Source organism: Diabrotica undecimpunctata, chromosome 2 (genome assembly GCF_040954645.1).
Source record: "Diabrotica undecimpunctata isolate CICGRU chromosome 2, icDiaUnde3, whole genome shotgun sequence".
NCBI classification, from domain to species: domain Eukaryota; kingdom Metazoa; phylum Arthropoda; class Insecta; order Coleoptera; family Chrysomelidae; genus Diabrotica; species Diabrotica undecimpunctata.
The window spans coordinates 141,430,632-141,452,138 of record NC_092804.1 but is presented as its reverse complement, the minus strand read 5'-3'; the positions used below and the strand labels follow the sequence as shown (position 1 = coordinate 141,452,138).

General features: G+C 33.2%; 1 protein-coding gene across 1 annotated transcript in view; it reads right to left on the bottom strand.

The window, feature by feature from the left end:
- Window positions 1–21,507, bottom strand: part of Rcd6 (Reduction in Cnn dots 6) — an 85,378-nt gene that overhangs the window by 5,300 nt on the left and 58,571 nt on the right. Inside the window, exons 3-4 of the mRNA XM_072523601.1 lie at window positions 6,242–6,337; window positions 2,345–2,598 (exon numbers count right to left, since the gene is read on the bottom strand). Coding sequence (XP_072379702.1) covers window positions 2,345–2,598; window positions 6,242–6,337 — 350 coding nt within the window. The remainder of the gene's footprint in view (window positions 1–2,344; window positions 2,599–6,241; window positions 6,338–21,507) is intronic.

Sequence of the window (21,507 nt, the reverse complement as noted above, 5' to 3'; positions counted from 1 at the left end):
CGCCAACACTAGGGGTTGGCATCTTCTGGAGATGTTACTGCTTCGCTTGTAAGCTAAAACTGACCGTCAGTCGAGAAATAGGGATACCTTTCTTTTGGTCTGAATTGGATGAAATGGATACCAACGACCTATGGTTTTAATATGACGGCGCCCAGTACCACATAGCTCATGACAAATTGGATATTCTACACGAACGATTTGAGGGCATGGTGATCTCACGTGGAGGTCATGTGAACTGGCCACCAAGATCGTGCGAGTTCACCCCGTTAGACTCTTTCTTATGGGGTTTTCTTCATCATAATCCATCATCATCATCAGCAGTCCCTTATTTTAAGTTCACTGCAGGACATACGCTTTCCCGGTTTGTATGCCGAGTGGACGGTCTTCTGCAGTAGGATCATCTTGCCATCGTGTAGGTGATCTTCCTTTGTTTCATTTATTTGTTCTTGGTTTCCATTCGATTAACTTGAGTGATTACCTTCCATCCTTCATCCTTGCCACGTGCCAGCCCATCTGCAAGCTCTCTCCACAACGTCTGTAAGTCTGGTTTGGTTTCGTAGGTCTTCGTTTGTCTCTTATTATACCTGCTATCATTAAACTTTCCATCATTTTTTGTGCTAATCTTAGTTTGGAAGCATTGTTTTTTGTTAGGGACAGTGTTTCCACACCATTGGCAAAACACACTGATCAAAGACTTTCCGCTTCAGAATAATCGGTCTGTTGTCGTATACGTTCTTAAGAGCTCCATATGCTGCCCATTCGTGTGCTATTCTTCTTGATACTTCACCTGTTTCGTTGTCCTTACCTATTCAAATTTCGTATCCAACGTATATGTATTTATCAACATAATCCGTGCCGTCGGTCAAATTCGGCCTGGTTTATGAGTATTTAAAGGCATGGCTCAGCGAACGAAATCACTAATTGCTAATTGATTTTATGTGCCTACTTCAGTTGGAGACGAAATTTTAATAACAAACAATTCCAGACTAGGGCCTATAAACCCCGAAAACAATGTACTATTACAAAACAATAGCTGTAAAAGCATAAAATACAACGATGGTTGATTGCAAAATTCAATAAATATTGATTGAATGGTCATATAAAAATACTTATTTATATACAGAGTGACAAAAAAGGTAAACGTCTACATATATCTATTCTATTTTAATAATTTTTGATATACATGTTCTGTAACCCTTACTAGTAAAGTGATTAAATTTTCAGCTTGATTTGTCAATTTGCTGCAGGAGCTGTGACCTTTCATGTCCCAGACATATTCAATTGGAGACAGATTAGACGATCGGTGGCCAAGGTAAATGGTTGATGAGATGTTGATTCATGAAGGTTAACGATTTTCTGACAACATGCGGTCTCGTATTGTCTAGCTGACAAATCGGGTTTTGTATGGTGTTTATGTATGAAATAAGATGAGTCTCCAGTACTTTCTGAATATAGCGTCGGGCTGTCATATTGCCTCTGACGAAAATTAGTGGTGATCTGCTACTATAAGCAATAGCACCCAATAATAAACTCCCACAGTATGTTAAACGTACTCTTCTCTGTCAAATTGTAGATCACGTTTGCATTGTCACTCATGCATGACCATTGCGCATCCCCAAACAGAAGCGGGATTCTTTACCACAAACCACCTGATTCCATTCCTGATCCGATAGAATTTTTTCTCTACAACAGAGCAAATAATTACGCCGATATTCAGCTGTGAGAGGGCGCACCAAATGTGGACGATAACTGTCGTATTCGGCAATATACCATACTTATTTCAACTATCCTTTTGTGCTCTTCAAACCACTGATTTACGATAGCTCGAGTGCTACTGAATCTGTCTCTTAGAGCCAGAAGTCTTAATCGGCGATCTTGTTACTCTGTAGTCCTTGTGTGACGTCCAGAACCCCTCGCTCGGTGTCCTGGGCCTTCCCGAGTCCACGCTCATACCCACTGCTGTATACTGCGTAAGGATCTGTTGGTCCTCCTAGAAACTTTTCTTATTGATAGACTGGCTCCACGTAACCCAACAATTTTACCCCTCACAAAGTCACTTAGCGGGAGCACTCGGCGAATTCTACGCACTTTAGGCATTTTGACTAATAAAAAAGTTTTCTCAAATGCATGGAGAGTGAATTCTTCTTATTCACCAGACAATTGACGCAGCCACGACAAAAACTTAGTAGATAAACCCGAAAATGTTATCACTGGTTGTTCGTGGCAAGATAAGTCAATATGTAAAAAATAAATGAATTCTAATAAACATATATAGGTCTTTACTTTTTTTGTCACTCAGGATAATATATACTATTCGAAAGTTAAGTTAGAAACATCTAAGTACCTTGGTATTGTGTTGAGATGTTCAGCAGATAGTTCATATGCGTTATTCTGGTAAAACTGGCTATTCAGAGGTGATAAATTTTCACCTGGTAGAGATATGGCCACCATATTTAAGTCTCTGATTCTCTTATGTAATAATTCCTCTTCTTTCCACATTGCATGCAAAGAATGAATAAGAATGATTTCTATCACATTTATTAGTATTCTAATAAGCCAACATGTTAATTCTGTTACCCCATACAGGCTTTCGATTCTCTAAAAAAAGAAACAATTTTTATAAGGTAAGGGATAGCAATAAAGAGTTAAAATCACGTTTAAAAATATTTAAATTATATAGGACACAAAACGCCTTTTATTCTTTTAAAATTTAGACATTGTATGTATGATCTGGCACTTATCGGCAAAGAACGTTTAATTTCTGCAATAAACCACATTTTTTGCGGAATTACGAGCAACAAAATAAACATCAGTGACTAGTAATTACATAAAAGTGAGTAGTGATTGCGTAAATATTATAAACCCTCCAAGAATAAGTTAAATAAATATTTTTAAATAATTAGTTAATTGAATAGAACTTGGTAAATAGTCTCAGTTCCAAATCATACAGATAAGAGCTCAAGGTCCTACAGGTCGACAGGCCGAAGATTTTTTACGCAGTATTAGAATTTAATTTAATATCAGACAAGACAAGAAAGAACAAGTTAAGTTTGAGTGAGAATTAATATTAATGATGTGGAGTGATGAAGATGATCCGAAGAAGAGAAAAAGTGAAAAAGAAAATGAATATGATGATAAAGCAGGCTAGTAAAAAAAGCCGAACACCGCAAAGATCCAACACAAAAAAGAAAGCAAATATAGAAATGATAATGAATACGATGCACATTGAATCATAAAATATACGATTTGTCAACAGAAGCCAATAGAAGAGCAAATGAGTTTCGTGAATAAATTAAAGAACTTTTTCTCGATGTGCCTATCCGTGACGAATGTTTGCGATCATTATGGAAATCTTTATCTTATCTGCAACAGAGCGGAAAAGCTGCACAGATCTTGTGTTGAACCAGGTTCTGAGGTTCTTTAACCAGGAAGTTCTTCTTTTTCCTGGTCATCGCTTTTGAAATATTTTTCCTTACATTATGACTTGTAGGAGGGCATATCTGTATTCATTTCGCACAATGTGTCCGAAGTATTGTAACTTTCGGGATTTGATGGTGATCAGTACCTTATGCTTCTTCATTCTTCTGAGGGCCTTCTCATTTGTGATTCGCTCAGTCCACGGAATCGTAAGTATTATATGATATAGCCTCATCTCAAATGCTTCTAATCTCCTGCACATAAGTGCGTTTAAGGTTCAGGATTAAACAGGATATAAAAGAACAGAGAAGATGTAGCATCGTAGCATTCTGCTTTTATACCAAAAGAAAGGTTGTGGCTCTTAAAGAAGACCTTCATCCGGTTAAAAGTGGATTTAGCTTTTCTGATGCGCGCTCTTATCTCCTGGTTGTTGGTCCATTCTTTATTTATTATGGTCCTGAGGTAGTTGTAGTGCGTCACTGTTTCTACTGGGGTATGGTTGACGTAGAGTTAATTTTCTATTACCTTTTTACATTTCTGTTACATTTCTAAACGTTTCTCTGTCTTTTGCAATGTGGAATAATTCGTCTACAGTCATGTTTGTCCAGTCTCGAATATTTCACAGCCATGACTTCCTCTTTCTACCTATTCCCTTTTTGCCATCGACTCTACCCTGCATGATGACCTGCAGAAGTCTATATTTATCATTCCTCAGTATGTGTCCAAGGTATGCAGTCTTACGTACTTTTATTGTTCTCCACAATTTTTTGTCTCGACCCATCCTTCTCAGCACTTCCTCATTGGTGACCCTGGCAGTCCATGGAATTCTTACATGGAATAACATTCTCCGGTATATCCAAAGTTCAAAGGCTTCAAGCTTCTTAACTATTTGCGCTTTTAACGTCCATGTTTCTACCCCGTACAATAGTTGGAACCAGACGTAACATTCAACAAACCTCAGTCTCAGTGCAGTATTCAGATTTTTGTCACAGAACAATTGCTTGAATTTTAAGAACGCTGCCCTTGCCATTTCTATTCCTACCCTGATCTCTTGGTCTGGATCTACTTCTGTGTTGATGTAAGCTCCTAGATATTTATATTTTGTCACTCTCTCTATTTGTTGTCCACCAAGGGTTAGTTGTTCATTATTTATTGGACTTCTTGATACTATCGTAAATTTGGTCTTATCTGTGTTGATGTCAAGTCCCATTTGAATGCATTCACTATTTAGTGTATCTAGTAAGTTTGTAGTTCTTCTATACTCTCAGCCATAATTACCGTGTCATCTGCAAATCTCATGGTGTTTACGATTTCCCCATCAATTCTTATTCCCTCTTTTCTTTCCCATAAGGCTTTTCTGAATATGACTTATGAGTCCACGTTGAAAAGCGTCGGAGACGCATCCTTGCCTGACCCCTCTCGAAATTGATATATTATTTGTTTCTATATCGATCACCTTTCATATTATATCTTTGGTCTTCAAACAGTAGGTATTCTTTCAACTAGGTATTCTTTCCACGTTCTTATTTTACTCTGTCTATTATTCCGACAGAATCAGATAGATTTCTTTTCTCTCTTCGCCTTAGTCCACCTGTGAATTCTTTAACTTTCCTATGCACATTTTGACTATCGTACTTTGACTGTAGAGTCTCAATTTCTTCGCATCTTTCCATTGCTTCTTTTTCTTTTGCTTCTCTAATTTTTCTCTTAATTGTTATATTTATCGTTTTATATACGTCTGGGTCATTTTTGTCTTTTCTTATTTCATCCGTTACTTTCAGGATCTCATCAGTCATACAAAATTTTTTCTTTGTTTATTTATCTGCCTTTAAGTGTTTATCTTTTACCTTTTGAACTATTTCTGTAATATGTTTAATCGTTTGTTCTTCGTTCGATTCGTCTCTAATCGCTTGCAGTCACTTACTCGTTTAAAGTGGCTTAGACCATCATTTTCGTATTCTTCACTTTTTTAAGTTTGACTCGGAATACTTCCACCATTGGCACGTGGTTAATTTTCAAGTCTGCTCAAAAATATGTCTTCATAGATGTAAAGTTGTTTCAGAATCTTTTATTTACTAAAATGAGGATTGCGAGGATTTCCATGTGTACAGACTTCGAGGTGGTAATTGGAAGAATGTGGTGATAGCAACTAGTTCTGAGTCTTTGCAAATTTTTCTAGGAGATCTCCTCTCTTGTTTCTGACTCTAAGCTCATGGGCTCCCATGTACTGAGTCTTATCTCCATAATGATGAGAACTTCCTATCGTGAAATTTTCTGTATGATTCTGTTAATTTCTTAATAATACTCAATTTCTTCTTCTTCTTCTTCTTTGTCTGCAGTGGGAGCATAGACTTGGATGATGTTTATATTAATAATGAGGTTGGCTTGTGCTTGTAGTAACATCGTCGTTCTCTTTGATATTGGTGTAAAGTTAGTAATGCATTTGGCAACCTTGGATGATACGAATACTTCCACTTCATATTCATGTGATCTTCATTTACTATCTTTATCTGTGAATCTTTATCTTTATCTTTAATGTGAATTAACTATAATTTGAGTGGAAAATACGTCTATTTGGACATTTTTCAAAACTCGATGTTTAATTAATAAACATTTAAGATTGATAACTGGTTTTTAAAATACCTTAAAATATATAAGCTAATATATCAAAAATGGCAAGAAAACCAGGAAAGGTTCAAGGACAGTTTACCTACTTGAGGTAATTTAAAGAGATGTTAAAGATGGTTAATTATTATTATTAAGACTCGATAATTATCTACAGAGCGTTACTTTTATATCTTAACTTTTGTTACTACATACGTACCCAGTATTGAATGCTCATATATATTACCAAACCGGCCTCCGGAAATGTGAGGAGGGTTACAGCTAACATCCAAACAAGTAAACAGATAGCGTTTTTCTGAAAATAAAAGTTAGGTTTCAATTTTTTTTCTTCATTTTTTTTATGAGAAGTAATTAAAAAGGCTGAAACATAGCAACAGGAAAGGAATAACTTGTATAAACATATTATAATAGTATATTAAAGTATAAGTGGATATTGAGGTCTTTAAAACACGCGCGATTTTTCGAGCACGACGGCGCAGCCGGAGTGTTCGCATCGAACACACCTTAGCATCGAAAACAGTTTTAAATTATGATGGTTTTATTCAACCCCCATAATGTTCTAAATATTATATAAATAAAAGACATGTGCCTAACGGATCTTTATAAAAATCTTCCCAGTCACTGGACTTAATTCCGTTAGAGGAAACAGACTATCATACCTAAAATTAAATAATTACGGTTTAACAAATAGATTCAATGCAGATGCATATCTAAACAAAGTTATCTACAAGCAATCATTAAACTTAAAATTTTTTATGCTTAAAATGCAGAAGTTATGTTAGACAATGCCATTTTTTCAATTCTTAGTAGCTTCAGTAAATAATTAGTATTGAGGTCAACTGCGGGCAACTACTAGAAAATTAAAACAATCTGAAGAACAATAATATCTTGAAATTATGTTGCCTTGGGTTTTGTTGTAATCGCTTAGCTAAATAAATACGAGTGGGTAAGTTCTTTTCTTTCTTTCTCCTCGGTAGTTGTGTAAAAAGATTCGCCAAATAGAGAAGACAATGGGTAATAACACTTGGTTTAAATTGCTATATAATCATTACCAAACTGCTCGTAGGCACAACACTTAGTTGAATGAACATAATTAAAAGTTTGTTATAAACAGTTGCAAAAGAATTGTTTTAGATACAAGGATCTAAAGAACAGTATATTTCACCAATCCATGTGCTTGGAAAGTTAATAGCAAATTCTCCCAATATTTGAGGCACTGTCGAAGACAAGCCAAAATACGGTTCTAACTGAAAATGTGTTTTACATTCACTAAAAAAATATACAATTATGACTGCAAAAATAGAAAAACATTACAAATTCTATTGTTTCTAAGTAGTAAGTATTTACTGATAAAACAAATTTCTACAATAAAAAAATTTCTTAATGAGAAAATAAAAACATATTACCTAATCAACAGTGTACCTAATCAAGTATTACATCCACACTCATTATCACTGTCGCCGGTATTTTTAATTGGATCGTAAATGATGACTGGGATAATTGCTTCGATGCTATTTTCACGCATCAAACATTCTTTTATTTACTTTTCACATTTCCGCACACTTTTTCCCAAATTGCAGGAGTAGCGGTATTCAATGCTTCTTGCCATGTTTCCAGAATTGCTGTGTAACTGTAACGTAAATTTTGCACATTCCCTAAATATGTCCAATGCGATTGAATTCACAATGTGTAATGTCTTAGTACTGTAGTAATTCCAGCTTGAAAGAATCCTGAGGAAATGAAATATTTTCATTCGTTAACCATTCTTTTATTTTTTGTGGGTACTGTCCAGGAATTTGTTGCTTACTTATTAAAAATTTTCGAATGGTATGGGGCATTATCCAAAACTATAATAGATGGTTCATATAAACATGGTAGCAGTTTTTTTATCAATTGTTTCAAAAACATCTCCGTATTCATGTTATCGTGGTAATCAGCTGATTTTGATTTTGACGAAAACACAAGATTCGCTCCATCAATAAAATCATGTTTTCCACCCGCATGTAATATAATATGCCTCTTTCTCTCGGTATCGCTGTGTTTTATGCATTTTATACTTCTGTCCTGTCAAATTCGTTTGATTTCATCTTTAGCAAAAATCTACGTTTTTTCTAAATAAATAAATAACGTGTGTCTTTTTTAAAATTATTATAGTTTCTTAAAAACTCGATTCTTTTGTGAACGACACTAGCTCTTTTACACAAGCCTTTTCTATTGTCTTCCATTTTGAATCTTAACTTAATCTGTTTAAAAACTCTCCAGAGAGTTATCCCGGAAATTTCGAATATATTTCCGTCTTTTAATTTTTTTAACATCGTCTCTACAGAAACATGTTCTTTCTTTTCACGCATTTTATATATAATTTCGAATTTCAAACTTGTCATCCTTAGAAAGATCTTTAGTCTTAAGGTGTAATCCAGGTTTAGGTGACTTGAGTTTTGTCTTACTAATACACAATGCATCACAAACACGTTTATGTACGGATTGAACTTGTCGCAAAGGGCCTATATTCGCTCTTTTAGCATTAAATATAAGCGTGCAAATTAAATATTACTTGATTTATATTGTAGCATCTCGATTTGCTTTCGTATGTATTAAAACACCGAAAAATATTCTCAATCTTCTTGGGTCGCTGAGATTAATAATATAAACATTTTAAGTTTGTTTATATAATACAGATGGGTATTTCTTTTGATGTTGATTCCGCCTATTAGAGATTTTGCGCATCAAATAAACAGAAATATTTCCGTTTATGCTTTGTTTATACCGGCTCGGGCGAATGATGTCACTCGACGATGGACGGCGGAAGCAGTCAGTTATTCTTTGAGTCCTAATTTTTCTTCAAAATCGTTATTGTTTTTTTTTGTTGTTCGTTATTTGTTTTTGTCATGGAAATATAGTGTAAAGTGGTAGTAGCAGTTAAGAGTTAGGAGAAGAGATTTGGATTTGCAAGATATAGCTTTCGGTGTGTAGTCTTCAAACCCGCAATTTTTTTAAGTTAAGAGGTGAATTTGGGCTCAAAATGCTATTTGGCAGTTTTGTTGAGTTAATCACCGTTTGTTTATGCTGTGCCCTATCTAACTGATACGTAAGACGGCGTTTCCAACCATTTGAGGGGTCCACATGGTTTTAAGAAGGAATTTAGTGGTCGTGTTTTGAAGATTGCAGTTTGGTGTCATCCAGAATAGTCCGAAGCCCTCTTTTCTGACATTTGGTACGTAACCATAATTTTGAATTCTGTTTTGTTTAAAGGTTAACGTCAATGTAAGTTCCGTTGAAAAATTTAGATCATTTTCATTTCTAATAATTATTTAAATAGTTATAACTAGTTGTAAAATTGTTACAACTGTCGCCAAACCTGTAAGGTTTGTTGATAAATTTTGTTAGTAATATTTGTAATAACTGTTGATGTGATGTAATAATAAATATGTAATGTTTCTCTCTAAACGAGGAGTTGTAGAATTATTTCCTTTAAAAAGATTTTTACCCTTTAGTATTTTTTAGGAAAGAAAAGCCTTTCTTTCTATCCAGCAAGAGGATTCTTTTAAACGGAGTCCAAATTCAAATAGTTCAGGAATCTTCTTGTGTTTGTTGCCAATTTAATGGCAACAATTAAATTAATTTAATAATAAATTTTATGTAAGTATTTTTTTTTATTTCTTCTTTGTAGTTACTTCTTCCAGTCCCTCCTTTATTCACTTACTTACGACCCAGCTCTTTAATTAAAACAAGAGTGGCCGTTCGTAAACGTTTCGGTTTGTTTGTTTACCCTATCTCCAGCCCAAGAATTGCCCAGTCCCCACGTTCAACCCCTTATAAGTGATACCCAATGTGGTACCCCTTCAACCCTTTATAAGTGATAGTAAATGTGGTAGGCAAATTATATCGTTACAATATCTAAAACACGTCTCGCCATTTTCGCTGTTAATACACACTCATAATAAACTCTTTCCAATCACAAGTACTACTATGACAAACTTATTAGGGTACCATTAATTTGCAACCAGTTTGGGAGTATCGCTAAACTAAGGTATCAGGTTCTCCGAATAGTTAAAAAACCATGTACAGGCTATGAGGGATTCAATAAATATCCACGCTTATATTATTCTCTCAGAGCTCACTGTTAGGAATCATATTAAAATTTTAGGTAATAACTAATCTCTTTGTAACAAATATTTCGGGTTAAATGTGAGTGGACCTCTACTTTGTTCACAGATGAGTCGCTATTTAGATTTGCACCAGATACAAGACGGGCAAGATTTTGGAGACGATCTGGCAATGCTGAACGATTGGCCACCGTGCAGGAGGTTAATAGACAGTAAGGCGGCAGTATAATGATATGGGGTGGCATCACTCTTGGTGGAAGAACCAATCTCGTTTATCTGAAATGGTTTCTTAATGCAACAGACTACAGCAATATGATTCTGGAACCTGTTGTTGTATCCTTTGCACAACAAGCTGCTCCCCAATTTCAGTTAATGCACGACAATGCACGTCAGCAGACTGCCAGAGTCGTGCGAACATTCCTCGAAGATAATGAAATTGAGGTTTTACCATGGCCTGCACAATCTCCAGATTTAAATCCAACTGAGCAAGTATGGGGCATATTGGGAAGACGCATTTTACAAGAAAATATTGCGTTCAATACAAGACAGTAACTATTTGGGGGCCTTTCAATGGAGTGGAACAGAATACCGCGTGAACATCTGATCATAAGTTTGCCTTAAAGATGTAGGACAGTAATCAACAACCTTGAAGAGCATACACTATACTAACTTAACCTAAAGACTACTTTGTTGGGAGTTGAGGGGCAAAAAATTAGTTTTTTATTTTTTTTTGTTGCTATTTTTTGGGAAGTACCCTTTTAATTTTCTTAACAGCTATTGCGATATTTCTAAGAAAAAAATGTTTATTTTATATTCGGGACACTTGTTTCTAACTTTTTATTCTTCCTCTTCTCATTGCGCCGTCTCCTTTGGAAGGTTGGCGATCCAAATGGCAATTGTAGTTTTAGTTTTAGTTAACTTTTTATTAAAAATATTTTAAATAAATTATTTGAAATCATTCTGTAATATCGCTATTTGTTTTTGTCCCATAGATTACTTTGATGTGTGTTCTGTTTCAAAAATCTAAATTTTTTTATAACTTTTTTAACATGGAACTGTCAGTTACGCGCGCGAAATAAATTCTAATTAAAATTTGTATCAACTCGACGAAAAAAATTCGATATCTTTTAATCTGAGTGATCTACCGACAATAATCAAAATGCATTTTACATGTGAAAAGTGCAGCTTGAGTATGCAATTTCTATATTTTGCCACAAATAAAGTCAGTTTCTATAAATCTGTTAAATAAATAAACGTTGGGCGATTTTTGCTATTTTTTACGATTTTCATGGTATCTATAAAATTTCCTACTTGCCTTGACCAGTCGCTATGGAATTTCCATTATTAGAGCTTTATATTTAAAACCTATTACATGAAATTCCGATTTTGAGTTTGGCAACAGATATGAGGCATTTGAAATAGGCCTAAAAAACGCCGAATTGAAACTTTCACATCACAAATAATCATACATCACGGGAAGTGCTTCCACGGAGACGCTATTGGGTAGAATTTGTAGCTGAACGTATTTGTATAATCGGAATAAATCAAAAATAGCGGAAACCATTATTCGGTTTACGAGCAAATCAACTAAGTATTAAAAGAGCATAATTTTTAGTGGTGCAAAACTTGCTCGTGGTGCGGTTAAGTTTATAATATACTCGTATATAATACATTTATAATGTTTATAAGTTTCTAACTATATAGAATCTACATTTAATAGACTAAAATATTTTTAAATACACTATTTATACCCGTATTAATTAAGACAGAGAAAAATCGATTTCTATTTTCTCTTCCACGCATATTATTATAAACAAGATTCATTATGATCTAGTCTACATGCATTTGATACGTTTCTCTTAGTGTTTTATTTATGGTAGAAAACAGAAAAGTTATCTCGAATACATAGGCATCTATGTGATATACATCAGTATACAGGGTGTTTCAAAAAGGTATGTCATAAATTAAATAACGCATTCCGGGGACAAAAATAAATTGATTAAATTCAACTTACCTTAGTACAAAAGTGTACACAAAAAAAGTTACAGCCCTTTGAAGTTACAAAATAAAAATTGTTTTTTTGCATTATCTCCTAAACTACTTGATCTTTTGTAATAAAAATGGACACGTTACTTTCTTATTCTGAAAGGATTTTTCATAAAAAAGAAACAACAAAATCTAAGAGCACAGGAATTTTAAGGGGGGTGTGCAGTCCTAAATCCCCCCAAACTTTTGAGTACGTTCAAATCAAATGAATTTTGTGGCATCATCGGTAATCGGTGATCACAGTATCTTAGAAACACAGTACATAAATTATACCAGCCATTTATCGACACCAGTTATTTTCGTCAAAGCAAATTACCAAAACTTGAAGCGGAACAGATCCATATTTAGGATAATCAAATGGTAATTAAAAATGGAATTTGATGTTACTGAGAATAATAATGAATTATCTCAATCTACTTCATAACCACCTTTATCTTACTCAGTTGGAGCCAGTAAACAACAAGAACCAATCTATCCATTCAAACTACAAGCAATAGTTTTCAGTTCTCTCAATAATGCCAAATTAGAAGAATACTTGCTAGCGATAGGCACTCTAGATAGTCCAAAATATATTCTTTTTTCATCAGAAATCACCAACAATCGTATCTGTAATTATTTCTCAAGCAAAAAAATCGTAGATGAATTTTTTTCAAACAATGGAGGTTTCATCACTGTAAACAAGATACAAATTCAAGTCCGTGGACTAATCAATTCAAGTGAAAGACTCTTAATATCCAATACATCTCCCACTATCCCGCATAAGATAATAGAGAAAGAACTTTTATCTTTAGGGCTAAAACTAACTTCATCAATGTCAATTTTGCGAATAGGAACTACCTATCCAGAATACAAACGTGTACTTAGTTTCCGTCGACATATTTACATATCCCCACCCATAATCTCAATTTACGATTCCTTTGTTATAACGTATGATGACATTACCAATCGAATTTTTTTAACGCTAGACAATGTATGTTTCTCAGATACATACATAGATAACTCAGATATAGCTGTCTCAACTACTACATTTTTAAACAGAAATGAATCTACTATAGTATATTTAGCAGCAACGACTGCTATAACACTTTCAACAACGAGTACCTCTACAAATATATCAAATACCTCAGCGTCATCTTCAAAAATATAATCTACAACCCACTTAATAACGCACGATACATCGACTACAGTTAATGTAATATCAGTACTATCTAAAACAAATATATTCACTTCACCAAACATATCATCTCACACAAGCATTACTAAACAGTCTTGATCTTCCAGTCTACACAATAATTCTATCTTCATCTTCCAGTCTACACAATAATTCTATCTTCATCTTCCAGTCTACACAATAATTCTAGCTCTCTATGAAAATAAAGACTGTTCGGCACCACAAGAATTTAGCATATCCAACCAGGAAAATACATCAAAATCATCCTCCAAACAAACTATATCTGAAGCAATAACATCCCCCATTGGGACATCAGCTAGTGACAATGTACTTTCAAAGCCAACTCAGAAACAAAAAAGAATAAAAACAGCATCAACAGTGTCTTTAAAAACCCTAATGCAACTAATTAAAGAATTATTCGATTCCGAAAAACAAATATTAACCTTCGAAGAAACAGTTGATTTATTTGAAAACATTCAAGGAGCTAAAGACGTTATCAGTGTTACAAATAAATATACCTCAGACACTCAAACATTTATAAAACTCCTATCCAAAATCTATTCATGTACATCCGAGCGTCTACTAAAATTGAATTGTACAAAGTTAAAAAAGAAACTGATGAAACAACTCAGAAAACTCAAATACGAGGATGAAGAACTCGACACGGATACGTCGAGTGAGTTACCCCCCGAGCTTAACATTTAATTAAAAACAAAATAAACATTCAATTTATTACAATACAACATATTCACTGATCATTTTAAAAACTTATATAATGAAAATAGGAATATGAAACCACCATTTTACGAAAGAGTTAGGAAAACTCTCATAGTTTTACATAATCTGATCCAAGTACCTATTCCAACTTCATAATAATTTCTCCTCTTTGGACAATAAGCATTCCTCTATCAGACATATCCTGAAATAGCTTTAGAAAGAACGATACTCCCTACTCCTTATCAAAAAATACCTTCATAAAAATTTACAAAATTTTCCAACTTCTATGACCTAGATACAGATGCCTCTCAAACATCTACTGGAGTTGGGGCAGCTGTCGTTACTTCAAATATTACACTTAAGTATAAATTAATTTATACCATCCTTAAGCTGCATACATACCGGCAAGCTATATGCCATCTACCAAGCTCTCACTCATATTAACTCCGATAATATATCCAAATCTTTTATAATTACAGATTCCCTCAGGTCCATCAATACCATTAACCAGCTTTATACAACACGTCCAATTGCTCGCCTAATTAAAAAAGAACTAGCTACCATATAAAACAGACACCATACTGTACAATTTCTATGGGTTCCTTCAGATATTGAACTTCAAGGGAAGGAAGAAACGGACCGCATTGCCCAACAAGCAAGAAACAGTGAAGTGATAAATGTAGTGATAAATGACTTAAAATCATTTGTTAAAGTGAAGGTTAGAAATTTGTGGCAAAACCAGTGGGACTGTTCAACTTCAAAACTTCGCGAAATGAAAAGAATTTAGGCATGTCCTTGTAGAGTGTCCAAGATACCAGTTGCAGAGACAGACCAATCATATTATCGGATCAATAAGTGACATCTTAGGAGAAAAATGTAAAATTTAACAATTGGTAAAATTCTTCAAAGACATTAATATACTTAACAAAATTTAATATTTATAAGTCAATTATCTTACGTATATGTATACAGGGTGGTCCTTAAGTAATTGTACAGAGACCGTAGATTCTGCACTTTAAAATATTACGATTTAAGCCAACTTGCTTTAATAAAATGTTGATATTAATAAAGATACAGGGTGTTAAAGTGGAAATTTAAAATTTTATTTTTCGGTATAACTTTTACGTTTGTAAATATTTTTGGACAAAAATTTACAGTTGAATGCTTTTGAGTAAGATAAATTATAATTTTATACTTACTTTAATGTAACTAATAGAGGGCATATGCCACATGTGTGGCATAAATTTGCGCTTAACTTTTTTACTTTTTAAGCTAGCTCCATTTGTGTTAAAAACTATTAAAGATGCATTATTTTTACAAAGTAAAGGTATACTTGTTAGTAACCTGAAAATTTAACCGTTTTTGAGATAAATGCATTTTATAAGTCAGCTGCACAATAATTCTTAGTTTGATATTTGTGCGGTAAAGCACTGAATACCTGTAGATAAGCATAATTCATAGTTTATTCTTATTAAAACAACTCAAAGAGGATAATGTAACATCACAAAATGCTTTGTTATGGGTGCTAAATGTCTTATTGGAGAAAATATATTTCATCTTCTTTAGGTGCCGTGTCCGTATTCAGACGTTGGCCGTCATCATGTTTACAATTTCCCTTTGCTATCGCTTCTTAAGTTTCTATAATGGCGTTGTATTACTTTTTCTCTATTGTAAAATGCTAAACACCCAAAATATGTGGTTTATGCAAGATGGTACACCACCACATTCTAGAGAGAAGGCAGTTAGAACATACTTAAATACAACTTTTCTGAACGTTGGATTGGTTGTGGTAGTCATATTCCCTGGCAATGTAGTGACATATAATTATTTAATTCATAAAAAATCCAAAAAGAATACTTATTGTTGATTACGTAAATTGTTTACCAATTTTTATTAGAACCTATAGAAACTAGAGCACAGGTATTGAATAACACATGTGTCCTGTTTCATAATACTTTTGCTACAAATCTAACCTGAAAGACTCAGCATTTTTACAAAAACATCATCGTTGTCCTAATAACCGATATTGTTATAAATATAGTAAACACACAGCCAATTTAGTTTAGCATAATATTAGTTCGTTAGTAAATCATAATAGTCCATATGTTCGAGATGTAATTATAGTTACTCGTAAGCTGTAACGTAATCATATAAATAAGTAATGTCATCGATAGGTTATTCCGTATGTATATAAGTAACCAATGAACGAGATACATCATTTTAATACATTATTTAACTTCTGCGACAAATAAGATGTAGTTCCATAATATACCATAAGATTTGGATATGTATCCAAAATAATATATTCATCCATTATACATTATAGCCACCATATAGTCCCGAATTTAATCCGCTTGATTTTGGTGTATGGAGCGCATTAAAACAACGTGTCTATAAGAATCCCATAAATATTCGCAACCAACTATGGGAAGAAATAAATATTGCAGCAGTTTCTTTAGAACCAATGATGCTATTTAATATGAGACGATCTTTTATGGAATATATTGACAAATGAATTAAAGAAAATGGTGGACATATCAAACACTTACTTTGCCAAAAAGTTATGTTATTTAGTTTAACTATTTCTTAATTTGGTTTGTAAACAAAATGTTTTGATTATGACTTTAATTTAACATAAAACGTAAAATGTTTGATGTAAAATCCTAGTATTCTGTTATTTTGTCAAATCCTATTATTAATTACCTGCTGATATATTTATTTTATTTAATATTTCGTTAACTATTAACTTTAGTTAAAGGTATTTTATACCAAAATTCAGAAGTATTAATGTTTTTGTCTATTTTTTCTTCGTTGCCTGGAGTAATTGCCTTAGATCAGAATTATGCAGGTGATTTTTATAATGCGATTATCTCGAAAACTGTTGAGTTTTAAAGTTACTAACAAGTATACCTTTTTTTTGTCAAAATAATGTATCTTTAATATTTTTTATCTCAAATACAGGTAACTTAAAGAGCAAAAAAGTTAAGTGCAAATTTATACCACATATGTGGCATAAGTGGCGCCCACTATCAGTTACATCAAAGTGTGCATTAAATTATAATTTCTCAAATTTAAAAGTCCTACTTGTAAATTTTCATACATAAATGTTTACAAACATGAAAGTTATAGCGAAAAATAAAATTTTAATTTTACACTTTAACACCCTGTATCTTTCTTAATATCAACATTTTATTAAAGCAATTTGGCTTAAATCGTAATATTTTAAAGTGTAGAATCTACTGTTTCTTTTTGTATAATTACTTAAGGACCACCCTGTATATATCGCTAACAACTTCAGAAGTTGATGCGACAATGTGTAAATAATAAGAAAAAATTCTGCGTTTTTTATTCACATTTCAAATACCTCATATTTGTTGCCACAACTTAAAATTGAAATTTCATGTTAAGGGTTTTAAAGATTGATCTCTAAAAATAAATGTTTAACTACGACTGGTCAATGAAAGTGATCTATTTTATTGATCTCACGAGAATCATAAAAAATGGCAAATATTGCGCCACGTTTATTTATTTAACATTTTTATAAAAACTGACTTTATTTGAGCGGCAAAATACAAAAACTGCATACGAAATCGGCACTCTTTGCCTTTAAAACGTATCTTGATTTTTGTCGATAGGACACTTGGATCAAAAGATATCGAATTTTTACAGTCGAGCTGATACAAATATTATTGAACATTGATTTCGCTTGCGCAAATGACATTCAAAATCGACGGTCGCTTCAAGCGTTGTTTCTGAGAGAACAGTTCATTCTACACAAAAAGTGCTATTTTGTTTATCATTTTCTCAGTTAGATTTTTTATTTGAAACATTTTTTTCTACCGCGCGCAGCGTACAGATTCTGGGTAAATTGTGCCAAAATTAATATAATCGGCAAAATTCAGCTTGTTCGTATGATCTTGAGAGGTCAACTCTCTGACAACTGGACTAGTAAAAATTGGTGGGTTGAAACAGGATAGAACATAAAATTCCGGCAATAAAAAACTAGGTAATCTCCCACTCTCTATATATTTTTAACGAATTTAATAGACGTCATCTGATTAAATACAACAAACATTTCACACAGCTAAATCTAGAAATTTATAAAATATAAACAAATTAAAAATTAATCATTTTGAACGAATAAAAACCAAAGACGAAAATTCCAAAAATTTAACGGATATTACTTTCCCTGATGATATCAAAAAGTTATTAACTTTATGTCGATTTTAACGATTCTAACCTGGGTCACTTATTAGCCGATTTGGAATATACTACACACAACGCAAAAGTCTAAGGATATTTTAATAATTTGACAATACCAATGACAGAAATTTCATGACCATATAAATTTGCTTGTACTATAATTGTTGATACAGACACTCACTTCTTATCAAAAAAAAAATTGTAAAACTAATAGCAATACGTGTTTTAGAATGTTTTTTATAAGGGACAAAAAAATCGACATTTTTATGTTTTGTTTGTTTTTAATTTTAGTCACTTTATACCATTCCTGCTTAATAGGGGAGTTAAAGATATTGTCTTTTTACCATGCAACGACAACATTTAACGTTGGATGAGATGAATAGAGCCATGAGACTCATTCAAGCTGGTATGCGACAAACTCAAGTTGCTGACCAGCTGGGTGTCTCCCAAAGCGTCGTAAGTCGTTTGTGGCGTCGGTTTAGAGACACTGGGAGTCCAGCCGAGCAAACATCCAGGAAGTGGTCGCTCTACAACCGTCGCTCAAGACCGATATTTAATTTTAAATGCCAGAAGGCAACCAACAATTACAGCACCCGAAATGGTCAATGAATTACAGCTTGCACATAATGTAACAATTAGCAGCAGTACTGTGAGGAATCGTCTCCATGAAGCCAATCTTCGTAGTCGGCGACCATTGAGATGTCCACCTTTATCTAGAGGTAATCACGCTGCAAAATTAACCTGATTTCAAGAGTTTCAGAATTGGGCTGACAATGACTGGGCCACAGTTTTGTTTATTGACGAGTCTAGATATGGATTTCATCCCGATTATCGTCGGACAAGAGTTTGGAGACGACTCGGAAATGGAGAACGATTACGACATCTTCAAGAAGTGTATACATACAGAGGTGGTACATTAATGGTATGGGGCGGAATCATGGTTGACGATAGAACTGACCTCATTTTCTCACGTGGCTTTCTCACAAGTCAGCAATATTTGGACATTATTCTTGAACCTGTTGTGCGCCCGTTTGCTGTTGCTGTTGGAGAAAATTTTTACTTTATGCATGATAACGCTCGGCCACATGTTGCGCATATTGTAACAAACTGGTTGGATAACGAGGGTATTGATGTATTGCTGTGGCCAGCACAATCACCGGACTTGAATCCCATTGAGGATGTATGGGATATGCTCCAACGAAGAATTACTCCACATATGGGCAATATCTACAATGAATTTCAATTAAAAGAGCTTCTGATAGAACAATGGACACAACTACCTCAAGCAGACATTAACAATGTGATTCAAAGCATGAACAGTAGATGTAGAGCTGTGATAAACCAACGTGGCGGCCATACTTTATTTTAAGTTTATATTTCGTATTTTTAACACTTTATGATGGTATGTGAAAGATGGGTGATTTGCAATATATTTTTTTTTGTTCCAATTTTCTGTTTCTTGCAATTTATGGTTTTTGATATATTAAACAACAATTTAAACTACAAATTTTGTATTTCTTTTTTTTTCAGTTGATTACAGATAAACAAAATACGTCTATTTATAAAAATATCCCTAGACTTTTGCGTTGTGTGTATTAATAAATTTGAAAATCCTAAGAAAAATATTTTTAGAACTCAATGTACTAATATACTATCACCAATTTTTTACATAAAAATAATAACAATCATCATTGGTTACAATATATTTAGAATTAAACGAAGTCTTAAAGAAAATTCCGAAACCTATATTCTAGATAGCGACAAGGGTAACGTTATTTTACGTTGACATAACTAAGATTAGATTAATAAATCACAATAATTACTTAATAACCCAAAACATTACTCCCAAATTCACACCGACATCACTTGTTCACTGCAGCAAAAAGCTAAGAAGTTAATAACTGATTTGGAAAGGAGCAAATCAATAGATAAACAAACTGCAATCACTTTACGTAGTTATAAGTCTGTGCCCTCCTAATTTTATACATTGCCAAAAATGTAGGTATATATTGTACCTACTGTTGACCCATCTACATCTTTTTAGTGAAAATTTATCGAAACATTGAACAAAAATTCTTCGTAAAAGAATCTTTCAGCTTCAGTAAAATTATTAATGAATTTCACTACCTTAAGATTATGTAATTATTTTTGGAAAACTTAAAAAAAAAAAATTTTTAAATATAAAAAAATATTTTATTAGAAAATTCTTATCCTTGGCACTTGATTTGGACGTAATCCTGAACTAATAAAAAACGTTGTTTCAATACTGATGACATATTCGACATTTTAGTATTTTAGTGTTTCTTGAATTGCCTCAATTGTTTACTCATGAAATAATAACGTTTAGATTTTCCCAAAATCATTTCTTATTTATGTTTATGGCTTCCTGAAGTAGGTACTATAAGCAACATTTTTATTTTTGTTGTAGCATCAATTGTTTTAACACAACCACTGAAATATAGCACTCTTTCTTTATTTGTACCTAAAAAGGTCCTTAAACTTACCGGTACGTGTTAAAATTCTTAAATAGGAACATCAATTGTTGTCTGTTGGCAGTTGAAGTGATTTAAAATAATAACGTTGTAGGCAAGAATAATTCATTGAGTTTGATATATATATATATATATATATATATATATATATATATATATATATATATATATATATATATATATATTATACACGATAATATTTGCCATTTCAAACAGCTAAAGGAAAAATATATAAATATGTAGGTCATCCCTTAAGTCTTAACAGTCGACCAATATTTTAAAAATATTCAAGTTTTGTTCTACTTGTTCCATATATCTGGGTCTGTGCCTCCACTTTGATCTCGCTTTTGATGTATATTTAGTTCGTTTCTTGGCATTTCGTTAAACCTTATGCATCCGTTAAACCTTATTTTACCGAAGTCCAGTTTTTATAAATGTAAAGAATTATAAAATTATAAGTTTGGTTCCTTAGGCACGGTAGAGTTAGAAAATAGATTGTCTACAGCTGGTTGTCTTAACGTCTTCGAATAGGTGCTTTTTTGTGGCTTTAGCACTTAGCTATTTATCCAGATACGTGTTGAGAAATAAATAAATGAAAAATTCATCATCATTAGCCTCTCTCAATCCACTGCTGGACATAGGCCTTCCCCTGTTTTTCTCCAAAGTGTTCTATCTTGTGCTTGCTGTATCCCGTTTTCTGTTGTCTTTCGTAAGTCGTCTTGCCATCGTG